We start from the raw sequence: 27,708 nt of genomic DNA, 5'->3' as shown, positions 1-27,708 counted from the left end.
TGAAATAATTTGCACCGATATCATCTACTTTATATCAATAATAATTAATGATAAGAAACTTTGCAATGTTCACTAAGACAACCGTTGTCCACAGCAGATATTGTGAAAGTAACCCTTTGTTGCTTATCACTTCCAATTAATACCGACCTTTTGTCATCATCCATCCCTTCTTCTTTGACCTTTTTTGTTTGCAACTTGTCAAAGACTTCCTGAGTGTCTTCAAGAGCCAGAGAAAAATCATCCTCAGCATCGCTCATCTTCTCAACTCTTGAGAGGAATGCACCAGACATTAAATTGAGCAATTCATCCTCAGCGACCACACTTTCCTGTGACTGGCCAACCAAATTGATGAGGGCACTTTTACCTGAAAGATATGACAATTAAATCTGTTCAACTCGAATGAAAATGAACACAGGGAACAGGATATTTGATATACATAACTACCTCTCCTAGAGCTCATTTAGGCTGAATACCTGATTTAAGAAAACCATAGCATTCAATACAAACGTTGAAAAGGTAAGGATAGAGCACACCTAGAGGTGCATGAAATTCAAATATTGACACTGGGACAGCTGAAATTTGTGAGAATCCCTAATATGAATTGCTGCAGGGGTACAAATGTGCCATTGGTAATGAGACATATATTGGGCAACTAATTATCTGCTTTCTGAAGGAAATAGGTGTTTTTTTTCAAGTACCTTTGATTCAACATTTTTCATCTTAAAATTCAAGCATGAGCAACAGATGGGGTATGAACTATTATTGGGTGCAATTTTTTTTAGATTTTGAGAAGGAATTTAATAGAGTGCATTGGGCAGATTTAATGTATTGCAAAAAATGAGCAGATAGGCGGGATAGGAGACTAATCTGCAACCTGTCCATGGTACAGACTGCGCAGGTGAGGGTCAGATGAAGAGTCAGGATAGGCAGTGTAATGAGGAAGAGTAAGGCAGGGTTGTCCATTATTATCTGTGCTTTTTAATGCATGCAAAAATGATACGCTTAAAGAGGCATGGGAAGAACTGGAGGTAGGAATGAAAATCGGTGGGGAATTCATAAAATCAGTAAGATTAGCGGATGACCATGCTTTAGCTTGTTAGTCAATCAAAAAGGTCATAAACTCTGCCGAGTGCATTGGAGGGTCAGTGCGATAGGAATGGGATAAGAATAAAATAAATAAAACAAATGTTATCTGGTTTTTGAGAAAAGGAAAGGCTGAGAAAAGCATTAAAATAGGAGGGCAAAAACAAGAGCAAGTGGAACAGTTTACCCATCTTGGAAGGGATATGGACCAAAACGGTCAAAGTAGTAGGGACATAAGGAGTAGAATTGCATTAGGCAAAGAAGCTTTCGTAAGGAGGAAAGAATTGATGATGGGGACATTGAGTAAGAATGTTAAGAACAGGCCTTAAAACTTTTGATACTGAGTGTATAGGTACAATTATTATGGTGAGGAAACATGATGATTGAGGCAGGATGATAGGCATAGATTAGAGGCTTTTGAAATGTGGGTGTAGAGTAGAATAGAGAAGGTGAAGTGGACTGAAAGGAAAATAAATGAGAAAGTGCTAGGAATGTTTAGGGAGTAGAGGCGACTGATAAGAGAAATCCAAAAAAGGAGGCAGGAAAGATGGATTCATATAATGTTGTTGGGTGATGGGATGCTGAAGAATGTGTAAGAGAGAAGAACGTGTGGCAAAGAGGAAGGGATTTATTTATTTATTTATCGACTTCATTGGGCGAGGTTGAGACTAATAGTCCCTTCTTCCACCTAACCCTACATTACAGACATTATATTGAAGACAATCACAAACAAACAAGCCCTAGATGAATGGAAATCCACCTAGGCGGGAATCGAACCTGCGACCTTTGGGTTGGTAGGCGAAGACGTTACCCCACCGCCACCGAGGCCGACAAGGATAGGAATAGGATAGAGATATTGGATGGAATTAAGGAAGGAGAGAAGTTTGTGGAATTGAAAAGTGACCTACTGTAGTGCCAGATATTGTGTTTGTGTTTTGGAGAAATTTTATAGACTGTGTCCATCCAAAACTTACCTTAACCAGTGGAATACAAAAAAATACCACCATTTCAGCATCGAGTTTCAACGCGATCAATAGAATTGATAATGAATAACAATGCACAATGACTATAAGTGGGATATATTGCTCCACTATATTCATCAGAGGGAAAATTGACTGAACAGCTGGTTTTGGGTGCATTGTTTTTTCTAAAACCTATTTACTTGAACAATTTTTTTCAACATGGATTACCACAATGGGCACCTCTTTTTATAGCCTAATGGGAAAAAGATACATGGGCTGTCAATGCCCATTAACATTTGCCCTATTCAATAATATTAAGAGGTCTAGTGTTAACAGGGACTGGTTCTATTCTGTTTTTCCAAAGATATGGTGTCCAAAAAAATTGATATAACTCAGGTGAAGCTATGGATGCACAGAGTTTCCACCTGGAAATGAACCAATGCCCCCTGGTGAACATTACAGTACTCTATCCCCTGGACTATGTACCTTAATATGGACCTGATATCTGTATGAATTATATATGGCTACTAGCAAACACAACTCACCTTTCAAAGGATCATTTTCATCCTTCGTTTGCTTTGGAGACTCCTCATCACCATCATTATCATCATCCGAAAGCTGTTTCTGAGTGAAATCCCAAGATTGACCACCCACTGGAGAGTTTGTGTAACGTTGTAATGCAGTAAGTGGCAGGGCAGGCGAAGGCAAAGACAGGCGACCTTTGGACCCATTCCTGTCTTTTGCGAAAGGCGTTACAGGAGGACTTAACAACTCAGATGCTGAATTGTAGTCGCTCACATTATCATTGTCGTCTTCTGAATCAAAGAGGTCAAAGGTTTTGAAGCGTTGAAATTTGCTTTTCTTCCCTGAAGCAGCAGGAGTGTCAACTTTACTGCCGTCTACTTCATCTATACCTGATGAATCTACAGGCAAGAATTAAAAAAAAAATCAAGCTTGATTAACACTTACTCTTGGTAAAAGACAAAAACAGCAAAAAACAAATGACACTTTTCCACTAAGACATTATAGTGTTGTAAGCTCATATTATTCCTAAGGCAGAATGCTACTTCTGGTATCATAATTTCAAAAATTAACATGTGAAAGACCCAGGGAGAAAAGGTCGAATCAAATAGAGAGACTTGTGGAGGCACACGATACGAACTTATGTGCAACTACTGTAGTCACAGGATGACAGCGATAGAAAAAAAACTTTTATTTCAGCTCACGGCAATTGTTATGACAATCATGGCTAATTTTAAAATCAGAACTCACCGCCAAAAAAAATCACATACCTTTCACATCACTGGATACCTCCCTCCTTTCAACTGGTTCCTCATTTTTCGAGTCATTCTCCAATATTAAAGCTTCATCTTCTTCATCTTGATCAATATCCTTATCCTCTGTTAAAGATTCCTCATTATCTCCTGCACCTAAGTCTTCCTCCTCCTCCTCATCCGATTCCTCAGCTTCATCATCTACATATTCGCTCCTTGGCCTTGACTTTGTTGACATGTCCACATCATTCTCTTCCACTTCTTCCTCCTCTTCTTCTGACGATGAGGACTCTGTCAATTCTTCCTCCTCTTCATCATCAAGGTTACATTTCCCTACTCCCACAAACAAATTAAAAAAACAAGAAACAAAGAAGTTAAAATATTGTATAAATATTTCTTTTCACTTCGGCATGACCTTTCAACTCATTTCAATTTGAAACTTGATTAACCCTTAAAGAGTGCCATGCGTAATCGCTAACTTTTGAGGGAAAATTGCCAGGTTATTTTGAAGAGAAATGCAAAATTCATAAAATAAAGTCCGTTAAACAGTATACCTAGAACAACGCTATCAATTTGGAGAAAATCCATCAGCATTGTTCACAATGACACATGCACTCGAAGGGTTAAATTCAATACATAGTTTACAGTTCTTTGCACTAAATTCAAGCAATGTCTTTTCAATGCTTTTCTTCAAAGGAAAACATAAACATTTAAAGTTGAAATACTACTGAACTGGCTTTGTGAAATGCATGGGATGAGTTGAACAGTTCTTTTTTTATCCCAATGGTGTGCATACAAATAACAACAGTAACTATAGAATTATGTAAAATATCCATTTTTAAGTGCTTTACAGTATTCACACTACAAATCTCAAGCATGTTTGCATCTTTAATTATTATTTTTTACATATGAGGAAAACAATGATGCACTAGAGTATTTGAGGAAACTTTTTGAGGGGACTAAGCATCTGGCAGGAATTTGGAATTATATGAAAATGATTAATGCCATAATTATAGCAATTCAGGATCTATTGAGATATATTAAGTGATTTCCGATTGACGTTAAGCCTATAGGTGACCAATCTGTATTTGTTTTACTCCAAGGAGCAATTCAGTTGATAGTTGATCAATCAACATGTGAAGATAACTCATTCCATAAGGGAACAGCCATAAAACATGCAAGGCTCTTTGAGTCTGAGATCCAATGGAAACACTAGCCTACACCAAAAACTAATACTGAGCACATTATGTTATAGAGAAGGGAATGTTTGTAGAAATCACAAGTGAGTACCTTCTTCACCTCCTTCCTCTTCATCGAGGGAGTATTCTCTTTGGCGCTTTGCCCACTCTTCATCCCTCTTCCTTGCTATTTCTCGCTGCAATTCTTCTCGTAAGCTACGCAGGCGGGCCCCTGGACGCTCTGTCCCAGGGGATGCATTCTTGATAGGGTCACCCCCTCCCAGAGTGACTGACATCACTTCCCGTTTCACCTTCTCGGGTCCTCTTTCCCCTCCCCCTTCAACAATCTCAATTCTGAAAAAAAACCAGTTCCCAATTGCATGAAGTTAAAAATAAAGGCTGTTGGATCCAAAATACATATATACTTCTGATACACAACTTTTCACAGGTAGGGAAGAGTCTACTATACCCCACAATACATTTTTTTGGGTCTTATATAACTCATACTTTGCTAATAAAATTTCCTTTTACTACATGCCTGGGCTTTGTTATTTATCAGGGGATGAGTCACCTATAATTCTTTCAGGATCTTAGTGAGGTTGGGGAAAAAAAAGCAGTAAAATCACAAGAAAGACATCCAAAAGATAACGGGAAATGCTGCAACAGTAAATTTTGACAGAGTCTTGCGCTAATATGCATTTCAATGCAACAATTTAAGTGCATAAAAATCATCGCCGTCAAGGCGAATAATTTTTACACTCGGAATTTGTTGCATTGACAAGAAAGACAGTTTAAAATTTCACCGATACGAAACTGATGAACCATAAAGAAATGATCATGAATTAAAACTTGTTTCATTTTCAATCTCTAAAGGGTGAAAAATATACGGCAACAGATACCGGTCAGGCAATCCATCACTAAACCAAGTACCTTAGTATGACTACTGATTAAGGTTTTACTTTGGCAAAAACTTTTGCAATCACCTTTTTTTTATTTCTTGGACAGAAATGATTTTGTCTCTTCTCCTCGGTTTAGCTAGATTGTGACCTTCATTAAAATTTCATCATCATCATCACTGATGAGAGTTTCAGTAAAAAAATTATTGGAGAAAGCTATAAATTTAAATTATTTCCCATGGTATAGTATCAAGGTATTCAATTATAAAAAATAAGAAATATGAGTTTCATGTAAATTTTGACGATGTACATTACAAAAAATGACATGCTGCATACCGGTTTGGAAATTGTTGGATTCTCCCATTAAAAATATTACATTTAATTATTTTCTCTTCATGATGATTCTCTCTTATTTATATGTAGGGAGGGGCATAAAAAAACTACATAATATCTGGCCGCAGTTACGTGTACCATTTAACAGTTAAAGAGCTAAGCAAAAGTCTCTCACCCAATATCCACCTTCTTCTCCTCGCACACCACCTTTTTGGGAATGTGGTGCCTGATGAACCTCTGCATTAGATCCCGCACACCCACTTCCTTTCTAGGATTGGTCCTCACGTCTTCATCTAAGTCTATCACATTGTCTGGATCCCCTTTGAGTCGAATGGGTGAGATAACAGAAGGGTGCAGGACAGCAGTGGGAAGGGGAGAAGTATTATGATGACCTGACAACACTGCTTCGGCCTCTTCTGCTGAATCTCTATTATTGGCGTCCTCCAGTTCCATTAACATTCTCACTGGAGTTGACACCCGTGGTGGATCAGCCTCATCCTGAGTTTGAGGCTCGGGGTTAGCAGCATCTGTTGGTGATCCTTGAAGTGTGGAGACATGACCGCATTCCTGTTTGGGCCCAGTCTCATCAACGGTGTCATCATCCAGTCGTAAGCTGATGGATTCCGAGTCTTCCATTGGAGGCGGTGATGGGATTTTAATCTTGCTACAGCCAGCGTTCACTTGCATGTGCAACTGCTCAGTACCAGTCGACGGCCCATCCTCACACCTGTCAGTCAACGTTTCACTGCCGCAGTCATCCACCTGCAATGCTCCATCCTTCTTTTGTATTTCAGTTTTGAGAAAGAGATTACTAAAGTCAGTGTTGCTGGCAGTTGGTAAAGTAGGCTTTTCAATTTGAGAATGCAAATGGTCACCATCACTTTTTTGGATGTTTTCACACACGGCTATATCACAGATGTTGTTTGATATGCTAGAAGTATGACAGGCTAGCTCAGTGTCATGAGAACTGTCTACATTGTTCACCTTTGAGTCACTTTCTTCTTTGTGATCACCTCTCTCTTCATTCAATTTAGCATTTTCCGAGTCACTTAGAACATCAGACACCTCACCAGATACAAATACTGCTTCATCAATGTCCTTTATACCTTCAACTGGTACATCAGTTACCTTTTCTCCCAGATCACAAACTGACGGAGTTATGGACCTGGGAAATTTTTCATCAGAGGACTCCTCACATAGCAATGCTTTCCCAACTTCTGCCACGACTTCCTTGTTAGGATCATCACTTACTGAATCAGCTACTTCACTGATTATTACACTATCCATGGCAGCAGGTGCCTCTCCTTTTTTTTCAAGCTCATTTTCTCTGCCATCATCTTGTTTTTTGTCCTGCTCGTCTCCTTGCTTATTGCTCTGCTCCTCTTCATCTGACCCTGAATCTGATTTGTAAAATTGTTCCGCCTCTGTTACCTTTTTTTCTAAAGTCTTCCTGTTAAAAAAAAATTGAAATGAGCAATCAATTATAAATATGGAAAACACTTTTCATGAGTAAAGCTGGCTCCCTCCAAATACCTCAACCTGTCTAGCTTTCATGACCTTACGAAAATATTTCATTCCTTCCTCTTATCAAATCTCAATATGTAAGTGAATTGTTCCATCACCTCTCAATGAGTAAAAGATTCGATGCAGTTTCCTAACATCAAACGTCATGGCATGATGATTTGCATGGAACAACAAATTCCAAAAAGCTTCAAAGACAATTGATTAATTCCATCAATCTTTGAAAAAGGAATATTATACCGAGAATTAATTTACCATTGCATTAAAATATCAATAAACGCGATTAACATTTGCCAGCTTTCGACTTTGATATTATCTAATGTATAACTTTACAAATAAAATTATAAAAAATTGATTTCTTACCACACAGCACCCAGTTTAGTAGGCGAAGTTTTCAATGACTTGACCGGAAGAACAGTATGTTCTCTTCTGTTGAGGAATTCAGCCAAAGTTCTTTGACGTGGTCGATGATAGGGCAGTGTTACTCTCGATTCTCTAAGCATCCGCTGCGATTCACTGTGTATCTTCTGAAGTTCTCCTTTAGACGATTTCGCCTTGGGAATCTATAAGGGATACATGATCACTTCATACCCAGTGCTATTGCCGAAAAAGACGAATTACAAAACATTCAAAAGTCCAACCTTTTTCTCCTTCGGCTTCTTTTTTTTCGATTTTTCTTCAGGAGTATGTTCACTTATTGTTGTTGGGCTGTCTTCATGTTCAGCAGAACTAGCAGGATGGGTATCATCGTCTGAATCTTCTGCATCATACAGGTCACTCTGAGAAAAAAGGCTCTTTCCCTTCACAAAGGAAAATAAATTGTCAGAAACCCTAGGGAAAAGAGATATCAGCAATATTACAAAGCTTATATTACCTTATACTCCGACGATACTTTGGCTGGTGCTGTTACTGAAGACGTCCTATTTAATTCTATCGATAAATCATCTTTTTCATCATTTAATAATGAAGTATCGTTCACCTTCGTCAGATCATTACTACCGCCTTCGTTTTCATCAGAGTCACTCCCCAATTCAGTGAGGATTCTTTTTAGATTTCCTCTTTTGGTTATCAGCTTTTCATAGGTCCTTTCCTCCACATCACCAGTGTTTTCTTCATTCGCAACTCCTGATATATTTTCCGATATCTCTTCATCGCTGTCTAAAAATCTTGTTTTTATTGTGGGCCTCTTTAAGACAACATCTTCATCATCAGAACTGTCCATGTATTTTATTGACGGTAAATTAATAGGTTCATGAATTACTGGCTCCATAATGACTAAGACAAAGATCTAAATTCATCTAAGTTTGTCAGACGGAAATATTTTCTGCACTTTCAACACAGCTTTACGTTATTTTCGTAGCACACGAGTCACAATATTTTTCCTCCGACTTACCGCCAACTCACTCTTTCCCGCTATTTAAGGCAAGGATTACCAACATCGTGGTATTTAAGCTTCATAGGAAAGGGTTTCTCTGTGACATATTTAGGGAAGAAATTTCCTTCTTATGTTGTAAAAATCTTACAAAAATAAATTATATACATTTTTAATCACTCCGATTTTATAATATTTTGCGATTAAAAGTACCTTAGTATTATTTTCAATCATATGAGAGTACCTACCTAATTCGGCTAGGTTGGCAATTTAATAAAACATAAACCGAAAGCGCACGATTGGATTACGTGCTTAAAGTGAGTGTTTGAGTACAGTGTTGAAGTTTGCCAACAGATTCAACAATTGTTTAGTCAATGTCATGTAATTGCTCTATTACTGCCACTCTCAGCAATGAAATATGTAAGCTTTTCAACCAAAAATTGACGCATGGAAAATATGGAATGCTGATTCTATTAGAGAACGATATTTGGTTTGTTACGGATAATTTCAACGGTCTCTAATTTAGTGGAGCTGTTCACTCAGAAAAGTGATCGCCACATCTTATTTCGAAGCAGATAATGCGGAAATTGAACATTATCAATCATTCCCTCCAGAGGAGAATTTATGGACCCTACCTGATTAAATGCCAACTAAGGATCTTTGCAATTTGTTTCGACTTGTTTAAAAATTTGATTTCTCAGTTCCTCGAATGAGGCACGTTCTGCTTCGAATTCATTAAAATAATACAATCGTTAAATGAAATTTTACCCCTGGATCAATGTGTAGGGTCCCATTACTTGGACTCATAGCTTCCATTAGCTTCATTGAAACGCCGACGTCGTTCCTTGTGTGAACTTACGTAAGTAGTGGGGGAAATATTAAATTTAATTGATTTTTGCTGTACTGTAAATTTGAGAACCAATGGTAAGGGCTCGCATAGAACAGGTTAGGTTTTAATAATTTAGATGGATGTTCTCTTTGCCGCAAGTCATGTGATTATAGAAAGTAGCATTCATCGGGAGCAGAGGATAATTTTTACAAAAACAGTTGTGTATGGTATCCATAAAATGGAGAAGAAGGATTTTACCATGATCAAATAACGGCCTACCTGGAGACATAAAGGATACCGCAAAATGGCTTCAGTTGATTTTTTGTAATGAGAATGATTAGATGTAGCTCCTGAATTACTGCAAAAGACTATACCACATATTCAATGTGAGTGAATTATAGCAAAGCAAACCATTTTATAGGTGTCAATGGAGGTTATTTGAACCAACTCTTTTGGCATGTAAATACCTAAGCAGTTTATTAGAAAGATGATTAATGTGAGCAGTCCATCAAGTTCCTCATATCAGTGAAGGCCAAGGAATTGGACTATTGATGTACATACATTGGAGTGAATTGCTGTAAATTTTTAATATTGGGCTGATTAATGGGGGAGATATTGTTCAGTCTGAAATACACAATCTGTTTGCATGAAACAGGTTTCGTTATTATTTAATAGATTTGATTTAAAATATAGGTTTCTTGACACCTAATGGACATGTTCCTAATAGTATTTTGTGCTTATTAATAGAGTAGATGGAATATCACCAGCATTCAGGGTGGGCATATTATCACAGTACAAAACTAAATAGCTATTGGCAAATGAAGAGGTAGGTCACTGATAAATAAAATAAACAAGAGGATCCCAAGGATAAATCCTTGTGGGACAGCCTGGCTAATTTCAGGTGGCACTGATCTCAAGGTACTTGTTCCCATGCATAACCTTCATTAAAGCTGTACAATGAATTGAAAGGTAAGAAATATGCCATGAATGGGCACTGCCTCAGAATCCCATGCTTATTAATTTTTTGGATAATATTGAGTGGTCAATTTTATCTAAGGTTTAGCTTAGATAATAGTATGTGACCATGGTCTGATAAGGATTTTTTAGTGATTGGCATATATGTTTAATTAGATCAAAGGCAGCAGAAATTACAGATATACCTTCTGTGAACTAGGTTGAGATAAAAGTAGGAAATCAAAATGTTGCAGGTAATTCACCGAATGGTTGTACATAAATATTTCAAATATTTTAGAGAGAGTGGACTGCACTTAGATTGGCCTATAATTTTATGAATCATGACAAGGGCCTTTTTTATAAATTGATGGTCCAATAGTTATTTTTGATTTTAAGGGAAGTAGCCTTCATGTGGCAGCATATTTGATGATTGGCATAGGGATTTCATTGTATCCTACAGACCACTGGCTTGCGAATGAGCTAATGACATTTTGGATTTCAGCAGGAACAAAAGAAAAATGGAATGTGAACTTTCCTTAGGTTAGTATAAGGATTAGTAATAAATGGATTGGCATGGAAGACTTGTTCAATAAAATAGTTTTCCATTGCCCCTGGATTTGAGATGGTAATTTCATTGAAATTATTGCAAAAGGGACTTAAAGATATTGAATTTGGGTTAAGTATGATGTTTAATTACTTCCCATTTAGATTTTACCTGGTTGTTGGTAGAGGATATATGAATGGCATTTTGATATTCAATAAATTCTTGCATAGCCTGCTTGCAGTCAGCTAGTATGGCAAGCTAGACTTAACAGAGGGGAAAAAGTCAAATAATTTGCCCTGAGAATGCAAATGGTACACATTTTCTCTTACCACATTAAATATTTCGGAAACTTTATATTTTTTATCATCCTTTAGATTAAGTGGTGCTTAGGGGAAAACCTGGTTAAAGAACATTTTGAGTTTCTATTTATTAAGCAATCTACTGATTAAGGTAGGTTTTGGATGGATGCAACCAAAAAATAAATATTTTGTGTCCCCGAACAAAACACAATCCAACAGGCTCCTCTTCAACTCTGTATCCTGCCTTCCTCCCACCCAACATCCCTATCCCATTCTTGCCCTTTCCTCGTTTGCCTAACATTTTCCCCTCCACCTGAGTCTTCGACTTCCCTCTGCTGATCCATATGCTTTTCATCCTTTTTCCAGCCTCCTTATGATTTCTCCCAACAATCCACTCTCTTCCACAACCATAACTAGTGCTTTCTCATCTGTTTTTTTTCTGTCCACTTCACCCTCTCCATCCTTCCCCACACCAAATTGCACCTGAGCTGTCTGAGGCATTGCCAGGTAGTGGATTAGCTTCCTGTCCCTCCCAATTTATTCCTATTTTCTGCAACATACTTAATTTTTCGCAATCCACTCTACCAAATGCTGTTTCAAAATCATCAAAACAGACAAATGCGTCCTGATTGTGTCTATATTCCTCTCAATTAGTGATCTCATTAGTGCAATGGCATCACACGTGCCTCTCTCCTTCCTAAACCCAAACTGATCATCCGCTAAGTAATCATTTGCCCTGCTCTCTATCCATTTGTTAATGATCCTAAGAACCACTTCAGCTGCATGGGAAATCAAACTTAAGGTTCTATAGTCCTCACAGAGTGTAGCCTTGTTTGGACTACAGAACAATAAGTTTGATTTCCCATGCACCTAGGTACCTGAGGATGATGCCGTAGCGTCGAAACTAGTCGTACCTGAAATAAAGTGGTGGATTGGAACAAAGTTTTTCTTTTTCATTTATTAAAATGAACCTCCACAAAGTTGAGGCTGAAACTATTGAGATAATCTTGATCCCATCTCGAAAAAGATTCCTTCAGTCCTGCAAAATACGTTTACTTCAGCTGTAAGTTCTTTGTTTGAAGAGAATCTCCATCCACAGGAAGGAACATTTTGAGCTTGGGGAAGAGATTGAAATCTGATGGAGCTGAATCAGGTGAACGAGATAGTTGTGGCAATAATTCGAATCTTAGTTCACGTATTTTTGCCATGCCAATGACACTTTTGTGTATGCACGTATTGTCTTAATGAAAGATGATTTTCTTCCTTCCAAACCTGGTCTTTTTCTTGTATCTTTTGCTGTACTTGGTCCAGGAGGTTGGCGTGGTATTGTCCAGTAATTCTTTGATTAAGGGAAAGCATATTCCCTTTTGCATCCTAAAATACTTAAGTTAACTTTTTTGGTGGACAATATTTCCCGATGTACACTTCCTCAGGCCAAATTTGGCCATTTAGAAGTTGACCTAGAAATTTATGGGGCACATCAATTTTGAAGGAGCTAGAATTAAATTACAGAGAGATGAAACATCAAATGCAAAAGGTACGAAGAGGGAGAGTAAGAAGATCGAATGAGGCTGAAGAAGTGAATTTGCAAAAAGCTCATTGGCTGGAGAAATAGTTGGGCAAGGAGCTGATATGTAGTATTTGTTAAATTTATTAGCTGAAGATGAATAGCTAATGGCAGTGTTATTTTCAGGGTTACAAAGTTTTGGGAGAGTGAGTTGTGTATTTTTCTTACCACTACAGTCATTAATTATTTCCCATGCAGTTTTGGACTTATTATTGGAATTAAGTAACTTATTATCATTATAAGTTCTTTTTGTGGTAGAAATCAGTTTACGGTAATACTTTTGAAATTCCTTATAGAGTAATCTTTGCTCATGAGTGTTCGAACTTATACTGAAGATAGCAAATTTTTTAAGGATGGTTGAGTAGTAACGGATCTTGTCAGTTAGCCATGGCTTACATTTTGTTACATGAAATATTTTATGATGTGTTACTGGAAAACACAATTCAAAATTAAATAAAAATAATTGAAACCTTCGTCTACTGACTTGAAAACTGGAACAAGTACATAGACATTGTTCCAGTTTTGGGACTCTAGAAGGAACAGAAAATGCTGCATATTTCCAAGAGTAAGACACCGACTTAGGTAAGTTTTATCATTTAGGCTCTCCATTGGTTGGTTAGTATCAACACTTATTTTCACCATACTATGGTCTGATATACCTAGGTCACTAACAGTTGTTACTACTTTTTCTTGGTTAAGGTTGGTCACAGCATAATCAATTAGGGCGACGGATGTGGGAGTGATTCTAGTAGGATTATTATTGAAACATTCCATGCCGTAAGTTTTGAACAAATTCAGCAATTCGGATCTGTGAGGGGAGTCAACTAAGAGATTACTGTTGAGGTCGCCGTTCAACACGAGTATCCGGTTGTTTGCATATAAGGAGCAAAAGAGTTGGTCCATTTTTTAATGGATTTATGAAAATCACCAGTTGGTGATCTATAGATGTAGATGAGCTTGAGCAATCCCACTGGAGTTTCATGGGAACACGCTGCACATTCAAAAGTTTTTTCTTCCTTCACAGTCACGTCAATTGAGTTAATAGTACCCTTTATTAAATGAGTGTGTAGTTGATCAGAATGTGATAATATCCAGAGTTACAGATGCAAACAGAAATTAACAAAACTCTGATGGGAACACCAACCATTCTGCTCACATAGAGGATATATATTAATAAGAATGTGCCATCTATGACTTGGGTGATTAGGCCACAATGTTTGCACACTACCAATCAATGAATTTCGCTCTACAACATTAAAGAAATAAAAATTTTTTCAAGGTGATTTCATATTTTCACATGCAAGAAAATGAATTAAATCTTCTCCTAATTATTTATTGAACTTTATACAGATTCTTGGAGCCATATATTTATGAATGGCATAAGATTGTATAATAATTAGGTTTTGCATGTAAGGTAGATTGCCATAGAAAAATAGCCAGGCAAGTTCAATATTGTTGTAAAATTCTTGGCCTGATCTACCTCGTCCCTCTTTCCTGATGAGAATCCCATCTATCCACTTTTCATAATCACCAATAAATCCCGTAAGTAGTGGAGTACAGATGCTCTCAAGACAAGATACATTTTTCATATAAACAAGAGTGATTATTGCTCAGTTTTTATTGAATCAGGGTTTGAAAAAATCCTGCAGTGCCTTGTGACAAACTAGATCATTCCTTAGATTGTCCATACCCTTGTAAAGGAATAAATTGGATTTCATTTTGGTCTATCAACCTACACTAACTTATTTGTTTTCCAACATGAAACTTACTCGGTAGCGTAATCAAAGCCAGAAATTGATTTAAAATTTTCCAACCTACAAAAATTACAATACGAGTGGTAAACTTAAAAAAATAAAAAAAAAGTTAGGAGAGGTTTCATATGAAAACAAATTTTAATTGTAATTCCAAGCATACATAAGTTTCTTAGTAACAACTCTTTACGAGATCAATTATTCAAGAATAGTTAACATTACAAATGCATAGCTGTCACATCACTCTGATCACGATGGAGACAGAGGATGTGAAGACTGAAAGCGACTGGGTTCAGGGCTGTTACATTATTCCATGAGTTAAACTGTCAGAGCTGACATCAGTCTTATGATCAGCAACATTTGGGCGTGACTCATAGGTGCAAATGGTCACTCCATGATGATGCGCTTCTGTCCACTCTCCTCGAAGGCCAATGTACATTATACGGGTGGTTTCAGAGCCAAAATTCTTTGGAAAGTGAATGGTCAGATGGTACACTGAAGAGAATGTAACCACCCTGTAAGGGGGCAAACATGCTTAGTAGTTAAACTCTTCAATCAACAAGTAATTCTTAAATGTTGACTTTGAAACAATTAAATTGAGTTTATTAAGTTTCTATTTCACGATCTCACAGCGGAATCTTCTCCATTTGTATCAATGCTTTTTTGCAATCCAATGACTAATACTGAATCATTACTTTATTTATGGAAGTATCAAACAAACTAAGCCCAAGCCCACAAAACAAACCTTGCCTATCTATAATTCGTGTTTGGAAGCTAAATACCCGCAATAAAGTTATAACTCACTTTGTGGCATACTCCAAAAGAGCTTGTGTGTCATGATGTAAGTCGAACTCTTGATCTGCCTTGATTCTTGCATCGTCATACGTCATATGAGGTCTGTTTTTGAATCTAAAATAGAAAATGATAACCGATAATCAGAAGGCCTTGTAGGCAAAATCTCTCAAGGAAACAAATCATGGTTCCAAGAATTTTTTACTTATGGTAAGACTTTGCGAAAATGACGTTTTCACGACTAGTTTAACATTAATAAAGTTAAGCAATAGTTAATTCATTGGAAGTGAAAATGAGGTAAGAATTATTCAGCATTCACAATCACACCATTGCGAGATAGCTTGAAATACAATTTATCTGATTATTAAACACTACACTAGAAGCACATAACACAAAAGTAAATCTTGATACGTACAACCTCATTTTTGAAGGATGGGATTCATCGTCATTGCCAGCAACGATTATTCCTTTTAGTTTGATATTACCGGTGAACCTGAAGAAAGTCAAAGTCAGCCTTGAGTATAGGTAACGAAACGTTGAAGAAATCACTTCGCGTTTCGAATGATGCTACTCACGGGATGTTAAATAGCAGCTCTTCGTCGACATCACTTTCAACAATCTGTAAGGTTTTGATAAAAGTGATCGGTACAGTAATTCATTAGTACATAATAATTATCGTGACATAAATATCACCGCCTTACCTTTTCACAGTTCAAGCGATCTTCCCACGTTTTAAAGATTTCTTTCCCTGATCCTTCAACTGCCTCATTCAAACATTCTAAATTTTCTCTATCAATCTTTTGGTACAAACTATACTGAAACCCCATTTCCGGAGTTTCATCGTGATCATGATCCCCTTCACAGCTATGTCCATGCCCATGGTTATGGCCAGACATATTTACACAGGACAAGCAAATCGCAGTCAGTTAACTGAACTTGGCCCACGACACTCTCTGCCGGTACAGATTATAGAGTTTTCAGTAATACCAAAACACACATATTACTCCACACAGTATAAGACTATATCTCCTGAATTAACGCATTAACCTCCCTATAATTGACACTAGTCTTATATAGTACCCCCTCTATTCGCTTGCATGCGCAAACCCTATGTTGATGACCTAGTATTGGATCCAGAGCCACCAATCATGACGACACTTGACTGAAGTTAGCCAACGGCGGCAATCGTCTTTTTTATTGGGTTTTCCAAATAATGGACGATATCTCCTAAATTAGAACATTCTTCTCGTGAAAATTGTCGTAGTAAAATAAATAATACACCCATTATTTGCCTGCTTACGCAAACTCTATGCTCATGATCTAGAATAGGTTCCAAGGCCCATTGTTCGTAACGAGAGGGGTCTTTTCAAACATGATTCACAAAATAATATACACTATCTCCTTACCTAGAGCATTTTTTACCTTGAATATGAAGAACTACACTAAACAGTACTCCCTATCTTTGCATGTGCACGGCAACTATATTCTCAGGGTCTAGTTAAGAATCCAGGGCGTGACAACAATCATCTTTTCAATCAGGATTCATAAAGTACTAGATTATCATCTCTTATAGCAGAAAAATTTTTCCCCTGGAATCAAAACAATACAGTAATTAGTACTCCCGCTATTTGCCCGCATACGCCAACGCGATGCCCATGATCTAACATAGGATCCATCGCCCACCGACGGTGACGATACTAAACAGAATTTGGCTCACGACAACATTCATATTTTACAGCGGATTTTCCATGTATTCGATAATATCTCCTTATCTAACTCATTAAAAAAAATATGCGTTTAAGTTTTAGATAACTTCCTTAACAGTTAAAATCTCTGTCAGCTAATCGAAACTTTCAGGTAAGGAATCAGGTAAAGGTCGCTGGAGACCACATCTGGTGAATATAGTATGTTGATAGCTCAAACAAGCCAAAGTGCTATTCGGGAATTTTTGCCTTGGCGACAACCGAAGTATGAGTTGGTGCGTTCTCCTGATGGAAAAGCACTTCTTCTTCTCTATATGGGGTCGGAAACCTCTCCGCGACTCACTTAAACGATTGGCAAACAATAACTTAGTAATCTGAATGCCTGAAATTTTAATGAGTCCCTTTTAACGCATGCGCAAACATATATCCCATCTTTCGTTGAAGAATGCGACCATCTTCATGTTGAGGTGAAAAAGTTTTCAGATCACCAATGTAAGTAGATTTATCATGGGTTTACAGCCAAATATCTCAGACTACCGACCTCAGAGTTAAACAACAATATTATAATTAAGTAATTAATGCTTAAGTGTTAGGAAGTATTGACTAATTTGTATCATTAGGATATGGGAAATATATATAAACTATTCCGAGGAATTTAAATGAAATATCATTTTACTATCGAGGCCCATAGAGTTGTACTGGCAGGAGCAATGACAATTGCTCATGGAGGGTGACCTTTGCCTGATAAGTCGAAGGTTACGATACAGACGATATGTAGTACGCGCAGCGTCTGTTCTTCAGTGAGGCGGCTGCAAAGTCATTTGACCCGAGTGGGACGTCCATTGAATGATGGTGTCACGTTAAAAACTCTATTAAGGAAGTGAAGGGGAAACCACCTCAAATATTAATGCTAAGATTTTTATGATAGACAGTACAGAGAGAATGAGTTTTGCGACTATGGGACTCGGCCCAATCTGCCGTGTGTCGTGGCTGGCAGCGGGAGATGCAAGGCTTCCGCGGTCGTCATATCACGAAATCCTCGAAAAGCAATATTGACAGCAGCATCACAGAAGACCAAATTAGTTTGAATAAGAACTTGGAATGTTGGAACAATGTTGAGGGCAGGAAAATTATAGAATATTAAACGATAGATGGAAAGAGAAATCATAGATGTTTCAGGTCTATGCAAGGTGAGTTGGAAGGATAACGGGGATCACTAAGCACTTTTTAAAATGTAAACACACCAATCGCCTGCGAGCGTTCGTTCAGGCTAGATCGTGTTTTTAGTGGAACTCTGCCGAATGAATCGGTGCTAGCGCTAAATGTAGCGAACGATTGAACAGCGGCACTCCATCAAATTTTGTGTTGGACTGGGGAAGTCGGGTACGGAGACGTACATGCTTTTCCAACTGTTCAAGAATGAAAGCATTTCACAAACTGCAGTTTTTAAATGGCACAAGCTCTTCAAAGATGGTTGAGAAAGTGTGGAGGACGAGCCGAGCCGAAGTGTGCGGAAGATCGTAGATCGTTTTGGCATTGATGAGATGACAGTGGACACCATTATCACCGAAAATTTGGTGCTGCGACTGATCTGCGCTAGACTTGTCCCGAAGGTCTTGATGGACGACCAAGAGTTTAGTCGAGTGTCTGCTTGTGAATTCCTTCAGCAACGCATTGAAAAGACCGTGTCTTTTTGGACGTTTGGACAAAAACAGACTGTTTCCTAATTTCACAAAAGGGAAATCCATCCTCTAAGGACACCACCATGAGACCCTAAGTGCCGTCAAATAAGCTTGCACGCGTACCATTAAAGACCTTCCGGAATCCATCTACCAGGGAGCCTTCGAGTTGTGGAAAAGCTCCTGGCAAAAGTGTATCTATCAAAAGTGTGTATAAGGGGTGTACTTCGAAGAATTTTGAGGCATTCTAGCTGAAATATCTGAAATAAATCTTAGTTTACCGAAACTTTTCCCAATACTTTTTATTTATATCTTGTAATTCAGAGCATTTTTGAGAAAAGAATCTGGCCGGAAGACTTTATTAGAACAGTGTTAGTTCATACTCCAAAAGGGTTAAAGGCTATTTTATGTGAGGACTAAAGAACAATAGGTTTAATTTCTCACCAAGCTAAACTAGTTCTCAGCATCATCAACAAATGGAGAGTAGGGCAAATGAACAGGGGTTGATCAGTTCGGCTTCAGGAATGGGAAAGGTACATGTGATGCCATTGCAGTAATGAGATCATTAATGGAAAGGAACATAATGCAGTCAGGGTATATTTTCCTGTATAGTAGATTTTGAATAGGCTTCTGATAGAGTAAATTGGCAAAACTTATGAATATATAAGATACTTTGTACCCAGCTAGCCACTGCCAGGGTGTGTGGCAGGGGTCGAATACACTCCAAACTAATGTTGACCCAAATGTGACCCTACTGTGGTTGGGCAATGTTATTTTCATCCCTTATCGTTCGTGTAGAAAATGACTTAATGATCATTTCATAAAAAAATGATCTGTTCTGCACCTAATCTCTCCAAATTTATTGACATGATCTCTTCTACCGTAGTATGATGGGGATAATAATACTTTTACAACATCACTGCTGAAGAGATATCCTTCCAATTTATGCAAGAGATTAAATCTGTAATTTAGTGTTCGCTCCATGAGTGATTCCTAACTTGTCTCCTCTAATATTTCGACATTGCATGCGATCCAATTCAGCAATTAGTCCAACTTCCTGAGGATCCCATATACTTGCAGCATATTCTAGATGAGACCTAACCAGCGAAAGATAGCATTTCTCTCTGACCTTTTAATCACATTTGCCTAGTACCTTTCTAATAAATCCTAATTTTTTTTTAGCTTGTCCACATATTCCCCATATGTGTTTCACCCAGGAGAGGTTGTCAGTGAGGATGACACACAAGTATTTAATCGAGTCTACACATTTCATTTCGGTTTTCTGGATGCAGTGGGTGTTCAGGAAGGAATAGCCCCTTTTCCAAAAATTCATCACTAAGCACTTTTTTAAGTTTAATTCTAATGGCCAAGGGCCGCACCTGTGCTTTATAGCATTTAGGGCTTCTGATAAAGCCACTGTATCCTAAGGATTACAGATATCATGGTAAACCACAGTATCGTCGGCAAATAAACGTATCTTGGTAGTGACTACTGAGTCAATGTCCTTAACATTAAGGAGGAATAAAAGAGGTCCGATAACACTTCCCTGGGGAACACGTGAAGAAACTTCTACTGTATTTCAGCTGACTCCATTTATCACTACTATTTGTACCCGACTATTTAAAAAGTCTTTCATCCAACCCAGGACATTTTTATCTATGCCATATGCGTCTGGCTTTGCTAGTAGTTTACTATGAGGTACTTTGTCAAAGATTAATAACTGCAGATTATCGAGGTGTCTCATGATCGAACTAACAACTATATGTCCCATTACCTTGCATGAAATTGATGTGAGGGAAATAGGTCTGCAATTGCTCGGTACCTCCCGGTCTCCGTATTTAAATGTTGGTGCTATAACCGCTGTTCTCTAATCTCTGGGGACCTTTTGATCTACAAGTGACTTCTTAAATTTATAGATACAGTGCAATTTCTGATGCTAGATCCTTAATTTTGACATCACAATTCTTTTCTAACATCCGCATTGTACCATCTAGATTCCATGTTATCTTTTATAAATTTATTGGGAATGAACTTGTTGACTGCTTAGCACGTGATCTCAAGGATCCACATATCCTCAGTATTTTGGTGATTAAAATTCCATGTATCCTCAGTAATTTGGTGATTTAAATTTCACATATCCTCAGTATATTGGCGGTCACATGGCACATCCAGCATTATCCTTGTGTAGGCTTGAATGCTCTGCTTAAGTGGTGAAATTTTTTAAATATTTATGGAAAGAAAACGTTCATACGTTATCACAATCTAGTTGTATTGTGTATGGAATATTATCGCTGCCTATCACCATCTGCAAATATGTACGTGTAGCTGAAAATAGCCTTCCCTTCCTGGTTGTATGCAAATGAATTTTCAGTATTTTTCTTGTTCTCCATCGATACCTGGCTCTGGCTAAGACATGATGATATAAATATTCTACTTGCATCATATCCTTGTGACTCCTTTTCTCCCCATAACCACAAGCATACTGACGAGATACGAATATTTGATGAACTCTCAAGGGGATAAAAGAAATAATTGAAAGTTTAGAACGTCTAGGCCACATATTGACGAGCATTTCCACTAATGTATTGTAATCGAAATCTGCCAGCTGCCACAAAGGTACTTGCCAGGAAGTGTTGTATCATCACCCATTTCATTAATCGGTTATTATTTGTGTTTTTAAATTGAAGAATTGTTTTATTTAGTGTACATATACTTTCATCTTCTTCCGTAATTCCTCGTGCTTCCTTGCTCCCTTATTTCTGGCTGACATGTCTATTCCATTCCTTCCCTTTCCTTGCTCACCTAAATTTCTCCCCTCCATATCACAGTCTTCAACATCACATTGCCAGCCTAAACACCCAGCCCTTGTCTCTCCTGCTAATTGAATTTCTCGCAACGATACTCTTTGCCTTCCCTACATTGGTTAGGTATTCAGTAGATTAGTTGGTTTTCCATTCCTCTCCGCACCCACTATTCAAAGACCGCTAATCTACACTTATTCTCTTGTTTCAATCACCATATTTTCGCATTATGATAAACCACATTCAATATCAAAGTTTTGACTAGTATTTCCTTAACATCCTCACCCAGCATCCCTGACATGAATTCCTTTCTCCATGTGAATTCTACTTTGCCCAGAGCAGTTCTTGTACTTTATGTCTTCACTACCCTGACCATTTCAGTCCAGAGCACTTCCAAGTTAGGTAAACTATTCCACCTCCTCTAGTTTATGAAATACTATTTTAATAGTTAATTTAGCTGTCTTCTTTCTCACAAAAATGCATAATATTTGTTTTGTGTATGTTATTTCTCATCCCATATCTATCGAACTTTTTTTCCACTGTGCTTAACAATGCTTGCGACCTGTTGGTTGACTGAAAAACTAAAGCTTAATCATCCACAAGCAACTTATTTTATGGATTCCCCTCCCTCCCTTGACTTTCATTCTTCTTTGTAGTTCTGCCTATCAGGGGCGTATTAACCCCATTTGCTGCCATACGCTATAGTCAATGTCTGCCGCCCTACGCTGTAGTCAATGTCTGCCGCCCCCTTAAGGAATTACTTTTCTAAATAATGCGAACCAAATTCAATGTGTCCACAAGGTCCTCGCGCCTAACAACAGCAACTAGCAAAAAAAGGAATAGCGTGATCATTCGCAAGACAATTACTAATGTAAACACAGGATTTGTGCTCCTGGCGGCCTATGGTGGAACCTTTTTTCTAAAAAAGAAAACGTGCGGGATTTTGAATCAATATGTTCGCATTAAAAAAAATTGAAAAAACTGATGAAATAAAAATTCCGGGACTTGTGCCGCCCCCTGGGAGCTGCTGCCTTACGCCATGGTGTAGTTGGCGTACTGGTAAATATGCCCTTGCTGCCTATGCCTCATTACCATTTCCTCCACATTTATGTTGAAATGGATCACTGAAAATTAACATCCTAGTTTTAAACCCTCTTCCCTAACATTTCCACTGATTATTTTCCAATATTTTGTTTCAGTTATTATTTCAGACCATCCAAATATGAAACATTCAAAGCACCATTTATAGGTCATTAGTGACATAGCACTACTATATTTTATAACTAGTGGTTTCATGTTGCTTAATTTAATAATCAATTGTTAAAAGAAGGTAAGTGAATGTGATCATTTTCCAACATTGTTTTCACAAGTATATCATTATGAAAAAATAAAAAAGAAACTCGTTTTAACAGTTAAATTATAATTTTCTTCAATCACTGCACCATCTACCTCGGTCATTATAAATAGACAGTACTGAAATATTCCATTCTTACATATTTAATGAATGTATTTCAAAGCATTTTATTGATTAATTGTATAAAAAGGAGTATCCAGTGGGTACTTCATTGGACTACTGACCGAGGGACCAGGGTTCAAATCCCGGGGACTCCTCTGTGCACCTTCAGCTTCACTCATGCTAGGTGTTTTTTCAGTTACTGATCTTCTTGGGAAATCAAAGGTGGCATAGGAAAAGGAGCTGCCCCCCCCCCCACCCATTGTGAATTACACATTTCCTTAGGTTTAGTATTTGGTGAGCTTTACCATTACCTATCATACCAGCCTTTAGGTAGAGCAATGTGGTGATTGAATTAAATTGGCTTACAGGGTAGTTTGATAATTGAAAAAAATAAAAAAAATGCCAACAAGTGCCTCCTTTATTAAATATGGGTCATCTTAAATTTATTCGGATAAATAAATGACTCCTAAATGCGTTTTTCTCATATAAAATTCGCTATTCTTTGCCTGTACATGAGAAACCATGAAAATTTGAAGAAAATAAAAATAATATTTTGGTGTTAAAATTCTTTGTAGGTGAATGATCAGTGATTGCATGTTTTGTGAGTTGCAAAAAATAAGATGGCCCCTAATGATGGAATAATTTAAATATAGCATTATGTTCTAGTAGTATATCACTGCAAGTGGTGCCTCAGTGCTACTTCCATTTAAAGCCAACCTGAAATGATAGTTATACATATTTTAGGTAATTAGTGCGTTTTCCTACTGAGGTTTTATTACTTGCAGTTTAATATTTGTGAAGGCATTATTTTCAAGTTTTGCACAAGTAAACATTTTTACTGGATAAGGGTAGTCAATTGAGCTGGTCAAGAGTAGTAATTTTTTTTCACAGTTTTATTAAAAAAATATCTTCTGTGGTTATAATTTGTTGTAAATGCATTAGACATTTCCTAGGGTACAAAATGAATTCATCGAAATATTCTCAACATGCATTATACATAAAATATTAGAAATTTCATTGTATTACACTTGTAATGAAATGAAGTGATTTGAAAAAGTAAGAAAATCATCCTTAATTTGAAATATCAGAAATGGTTAGGTAAAATTATGAATATGCTATGGCTGCTACACTCCATTATTCATACTGTCTGTATAGATAAAAATCATTTGTTGATACATCGATGTAGCAATTTTATGTACCACATATATTATGTGCCATGCCTGTGGTTGAAAATTCAGAAAGCTACCATGGTCTATTTTTTACCTTGGGATATAATAAAGGACAGGTGTCATTCTTCATTAGGTGATCATTCATTACGATCCCAAAAGAATTGATCAAATATTTGGCAAATAACAAATATTAATAGCAGATCACCTAATGAGTTCTTTCGGATAGAAATTTAAGAATAATAACACCCAATAAAATATGATTGTTTCCCTTCAAAACCTGATTCTAATTCATCCAATCATCTTTTACAAAGTGGACAATATTTCCTCTTGTAAAGGAGCAGCCATTTCCGCTTCATTGATACTACATCTGAAGCCACCTAACTTGTAAAACTATCCTATTATCAAGACATTGCTTTCCTGGGAATGAGTAATTAAAGCTGCTTTTCATGGCAAAGGAAAGAAAGAACTACCAAGCACAGTAATTTTGAGTTACCAAATCATATAGAGAACTAGTGCAAGAAAAACCAACTGGGAAATCTGCAATATGTTAATCCTTGACAACAAATTAAAAAGAACCTATCCTATCCAATATGAAAGACTAAAAGAACATTGTTCCAATAGTCAATGAATTAATTAGAATATTTAAAATAGATTAATTATTTAGTAGTTTATTTAATTATCATTTAACTAATAATTAAGTTAATTAATTCATCTCCTGTGTTCGTCCAATTTCAACAAAACAATCTCATCCACATTGCTAGTTTAGGTAGCATTTTAACCAATTAGAAAACTATTCTTTTGTACCTTAATGTCCTTTTTTCATTCCGCAAACTAACTGCATAAAAATAGAATAAATCGCAAGGGATATGTACGATAAGCGGTAATTTGCTCCTCAATATTCCTCTCATTTGATTGCCCAGTCATGACAAGTGTAAAACTAACACTATCATTTTTTAATGCCCAGAGAAATAACTATGTTAGTATGTTTGGAGACAGGCTGAACTTTCCGGGGGATGTGGGATCTCATGATAAATTTACATTTGCAATGCATGCAGTATCTGCTAAGAGTGGATTTGGACTGACCATTTACTCTCCATATGCAGCCCTTATTAGGAGTTGAGTAGAACTTATGAAATGAATACTTTTTACCAAAAATTCTTCTACATGAAAGCTGCATAGCAAACACATTGCATTCCTTGCATTGCCATTCCGTGGCTCTTAAGCATTGCATTCCTTCTTGCTGAAGGAATGCAATGCTTAAGAGTCACATTTATTTCCAATTTTCGGTAGATCAGCAAGGCAGGGAAATATGGGAAAAACCAATAGTATCAATGAAGTCATTTCTTTGGAAGATGTAAACTTGAGATCAGAGAAAGAAGGCAGAGTTTCATGCTGATTTAAGGAAGAATAGGGTTCTATCGACCACTTTGGGGAATATAAGAGTTTTAGATATTAGACCCATATGATTTCCTATAACATATTTCAAATTTTGCAGATTTTCATTTTCTTACAAAGAATTCCCTTAACTTTCCTATGCATAGACATCACAGCTGAACATCTTATTTACAAAAGTACTTCACATAGCATAATATATTTTCATAGGTTAGTTTAGGGTAACAATGAAGTTTTAATCAATCGGTAAACATACAGGAATATGCATATGTGAGAATATGCAAGAATGAATTTGTTAAATATGAATAAATGGACCACACACACACTCAATCTCATCTAATAATCTGAAAACAAATGATGAACAATGAAACAATGACTAAATGTCTTTAGCATAGTGTATATTATGCATATGCAAACTACAATAAATGAAATGGCTTGCTGAGATTGCATTAGAAGTTTACAGGGGGAGAATGATTGAGATGATTTCAGTTTTCATACAATAAATGGTGATACCATCCACTAGGACAAAGCCTGAAACTAAGAATGCATGGCCTAAGTTAACTATATTTGGTTCAGAGATATTACAAGTCATTGTGTTTTGTTCATACCAAAATATGTAGAGATAAGCCAATTCTGAACTGAGGTAACTTAATCATGGTTGCAAATGGAATCACCTAATTTAATTAAATGTCCACATTGCATACTTTTTATTGAATGATTCATGTTCTCATTCCATCAGTGAATCAATATTGTAATGACTTTGGTGAAAATAAATAGTCCATAAGATATCACTTTTACACATGTCTGCATAAAGATGCACAACAACAGTACTTTCACATCATTATTAGGATCATATCTCCTTCACGATGAACTCTCACTATTTTAGATAACGGCACAAATTTAATTACAGCTTAATATACATGCACAGAGGGTACACTGTGAATCCATGCATCCTCTCCTCTCCCTTTGCATGCATGGGTTCATTCATGTATATTATCAAACACATTTTCCTCATGTATTGAAACAATGTATGACACAAGATAACATTATCTCAATATTGTATTCTTATTTCATAGCATATCAATTCTGATCATTTTCTACTGAGTCTACCCTCTCTCTCTCTCATCTTGCCTTGTGTTTCTAGAGGGTAATCAAAAGTTAATGATGAGCAGTTGGCAATTTAAAGAACGCTTCATTGTTGGTTTTGAGAATGTAGTGCTATTGCCTCAGTAGCTTCCTCTTCATTATTTTTTTCATTTTCCTGTAAGAATAGAAAATTATTTTTAGGTTTGAATATGTGGTCACAGAATTAGACATAATGGCTAGGGTTTAACATTAAATTTACAGAATGAATACAAGAAAAAAAGCATTAATTTGGTTCCTTATAAAATTTGATGAGGTCAAGTCTGTAAACATCCAATTTAATTTTTATTCATCACCTGTGTTATGAAATTTATTCATTAGTGACATATCAAGCAATATGTAAACTAATGCTTAAGAAAAATATACTTGGTAGTAATAATATTTAATCATACCATACCAACATAAAATTAAGAGTAAGGTATCTAAAAAAATGCAATTATACGTGGGTTATTCCATAATTCAATAGAAAATCCAAGAGATGGTGCTTGAGGTATCCAAAAAGGTTTGCTTTTTGTAAAAATTATCTTTCACTAGACTACTCTTAAAGTTTTAGCTATATCCATCTTGTGGTATCATACATACATGGTCGATTGAAGCAACAGACTTTTGTTTATTTAGGAAAATGGAAAAAAATTATTTTAATTCAGAGATTAGACACTCTTATTTAAGGGGTTAGCATCGAAAGAAATCAAAGCCGAGTTGGTTTAAGTTCATTGTATATTTGCTCCTGTGTTTGTGACTGTTTACAGTTGGGTAAATGAATTTAAAGGTGGTGTACATCCACAAATGAAGAATATCATTCAGAATGTCGAGCGGAAATGACTTTCTCTGAAATGATTGACAAAATCCATGTCATGGTTTTTTTAAGTGATCAACGATTCGAAGTTCAAAATAGCTGTGGCCACCGGCATATCACAAGATACAGTGTTTTCAATTAGAAATCCTGACTGAAAAATTGAGGATGCATCGAGTCACTGCCAAAATTTGTGCCTCGCCTGATAACGGCAGAC

At 36.8% G+C, this 27,708-nt stretch overlaps 2 protein-coding genes across 2 annotated transcripts; both read right to left on the bottom strand.

Moving 5' to 3' along the window:
- Positions 1 to 44: 44 nt before the first annotated feature.
- On the bottom strand, positions 45 to 7,750 carry LOC139699067 (otolith matrix protein OMM-64-like). Its single transcript, XM_071598068.1, has 6 exons — positions 7,611 to 7,750; positions 5,902 to 7,176; positions 4,610 to 4,851; positions 3,338 to 3,652; positions 2,591 to 2,968; positions 45 to 364 (listed from the first exon to the last, which is right to left on the bottom strand). Exons 1-6 carry the CDS (start codon positions 7,748 to 7,750, stop codon positions 45 to 47), a joined length of 2,670 nt encoding a protein of 889 aa, XP_071454169.1.
- Positions 7,751 to 14,719: 6,969 nt separating this feature from the next.
- On the bottom strand, positions 14,720 to 16,454 carry LOC139698830 (PITH domain-containing protein GA19395). The gene is made up of 5 exons (XM_071597763.1): positions 16,057 to 16,454; positions 15,931 to 15,974; positions 15,771 to 15,848; positions 15,368 to 15,472; positions 14,720 to 15,078 (listed from the first exon to the last, which is right to left on the bottom strand). Exons 1-5 carry the CDS (start codon positions 16,249 to 16,251, stop codon positions 14,865 to 14,867), a joined length of 636 nt encoding a protein of 211 aa, XP_071453864.1. The 5' UTR covers positions 16,252 to 16,454; the 3' UTR covers positions 14,720 to 14,864.
- Positions 16,455 to 27,708: the final 11,254 nt, after the last annotated feature.

Source organism: Hetaerina americana, unplaced genomic scaffold, assembly GCF_022747635.1.
Source record: "Hetaerina americana unplaced genomic scaffold, ioHetAmer1.1.p SCAF_9, whole genome shotgun sequence".
Classification (NCBI taxonomy): Eukaryota; Metazoa; Arthropoda; class Insecta; order Odonata; family Calopterygidae; genus Hetaerina; species Hetaerina americana.
The sequence above is the reverse complement of the archived record's forward strand: the minus strand, read 5'-3'. Positions and strand labels throughout refer to the sequence as shown.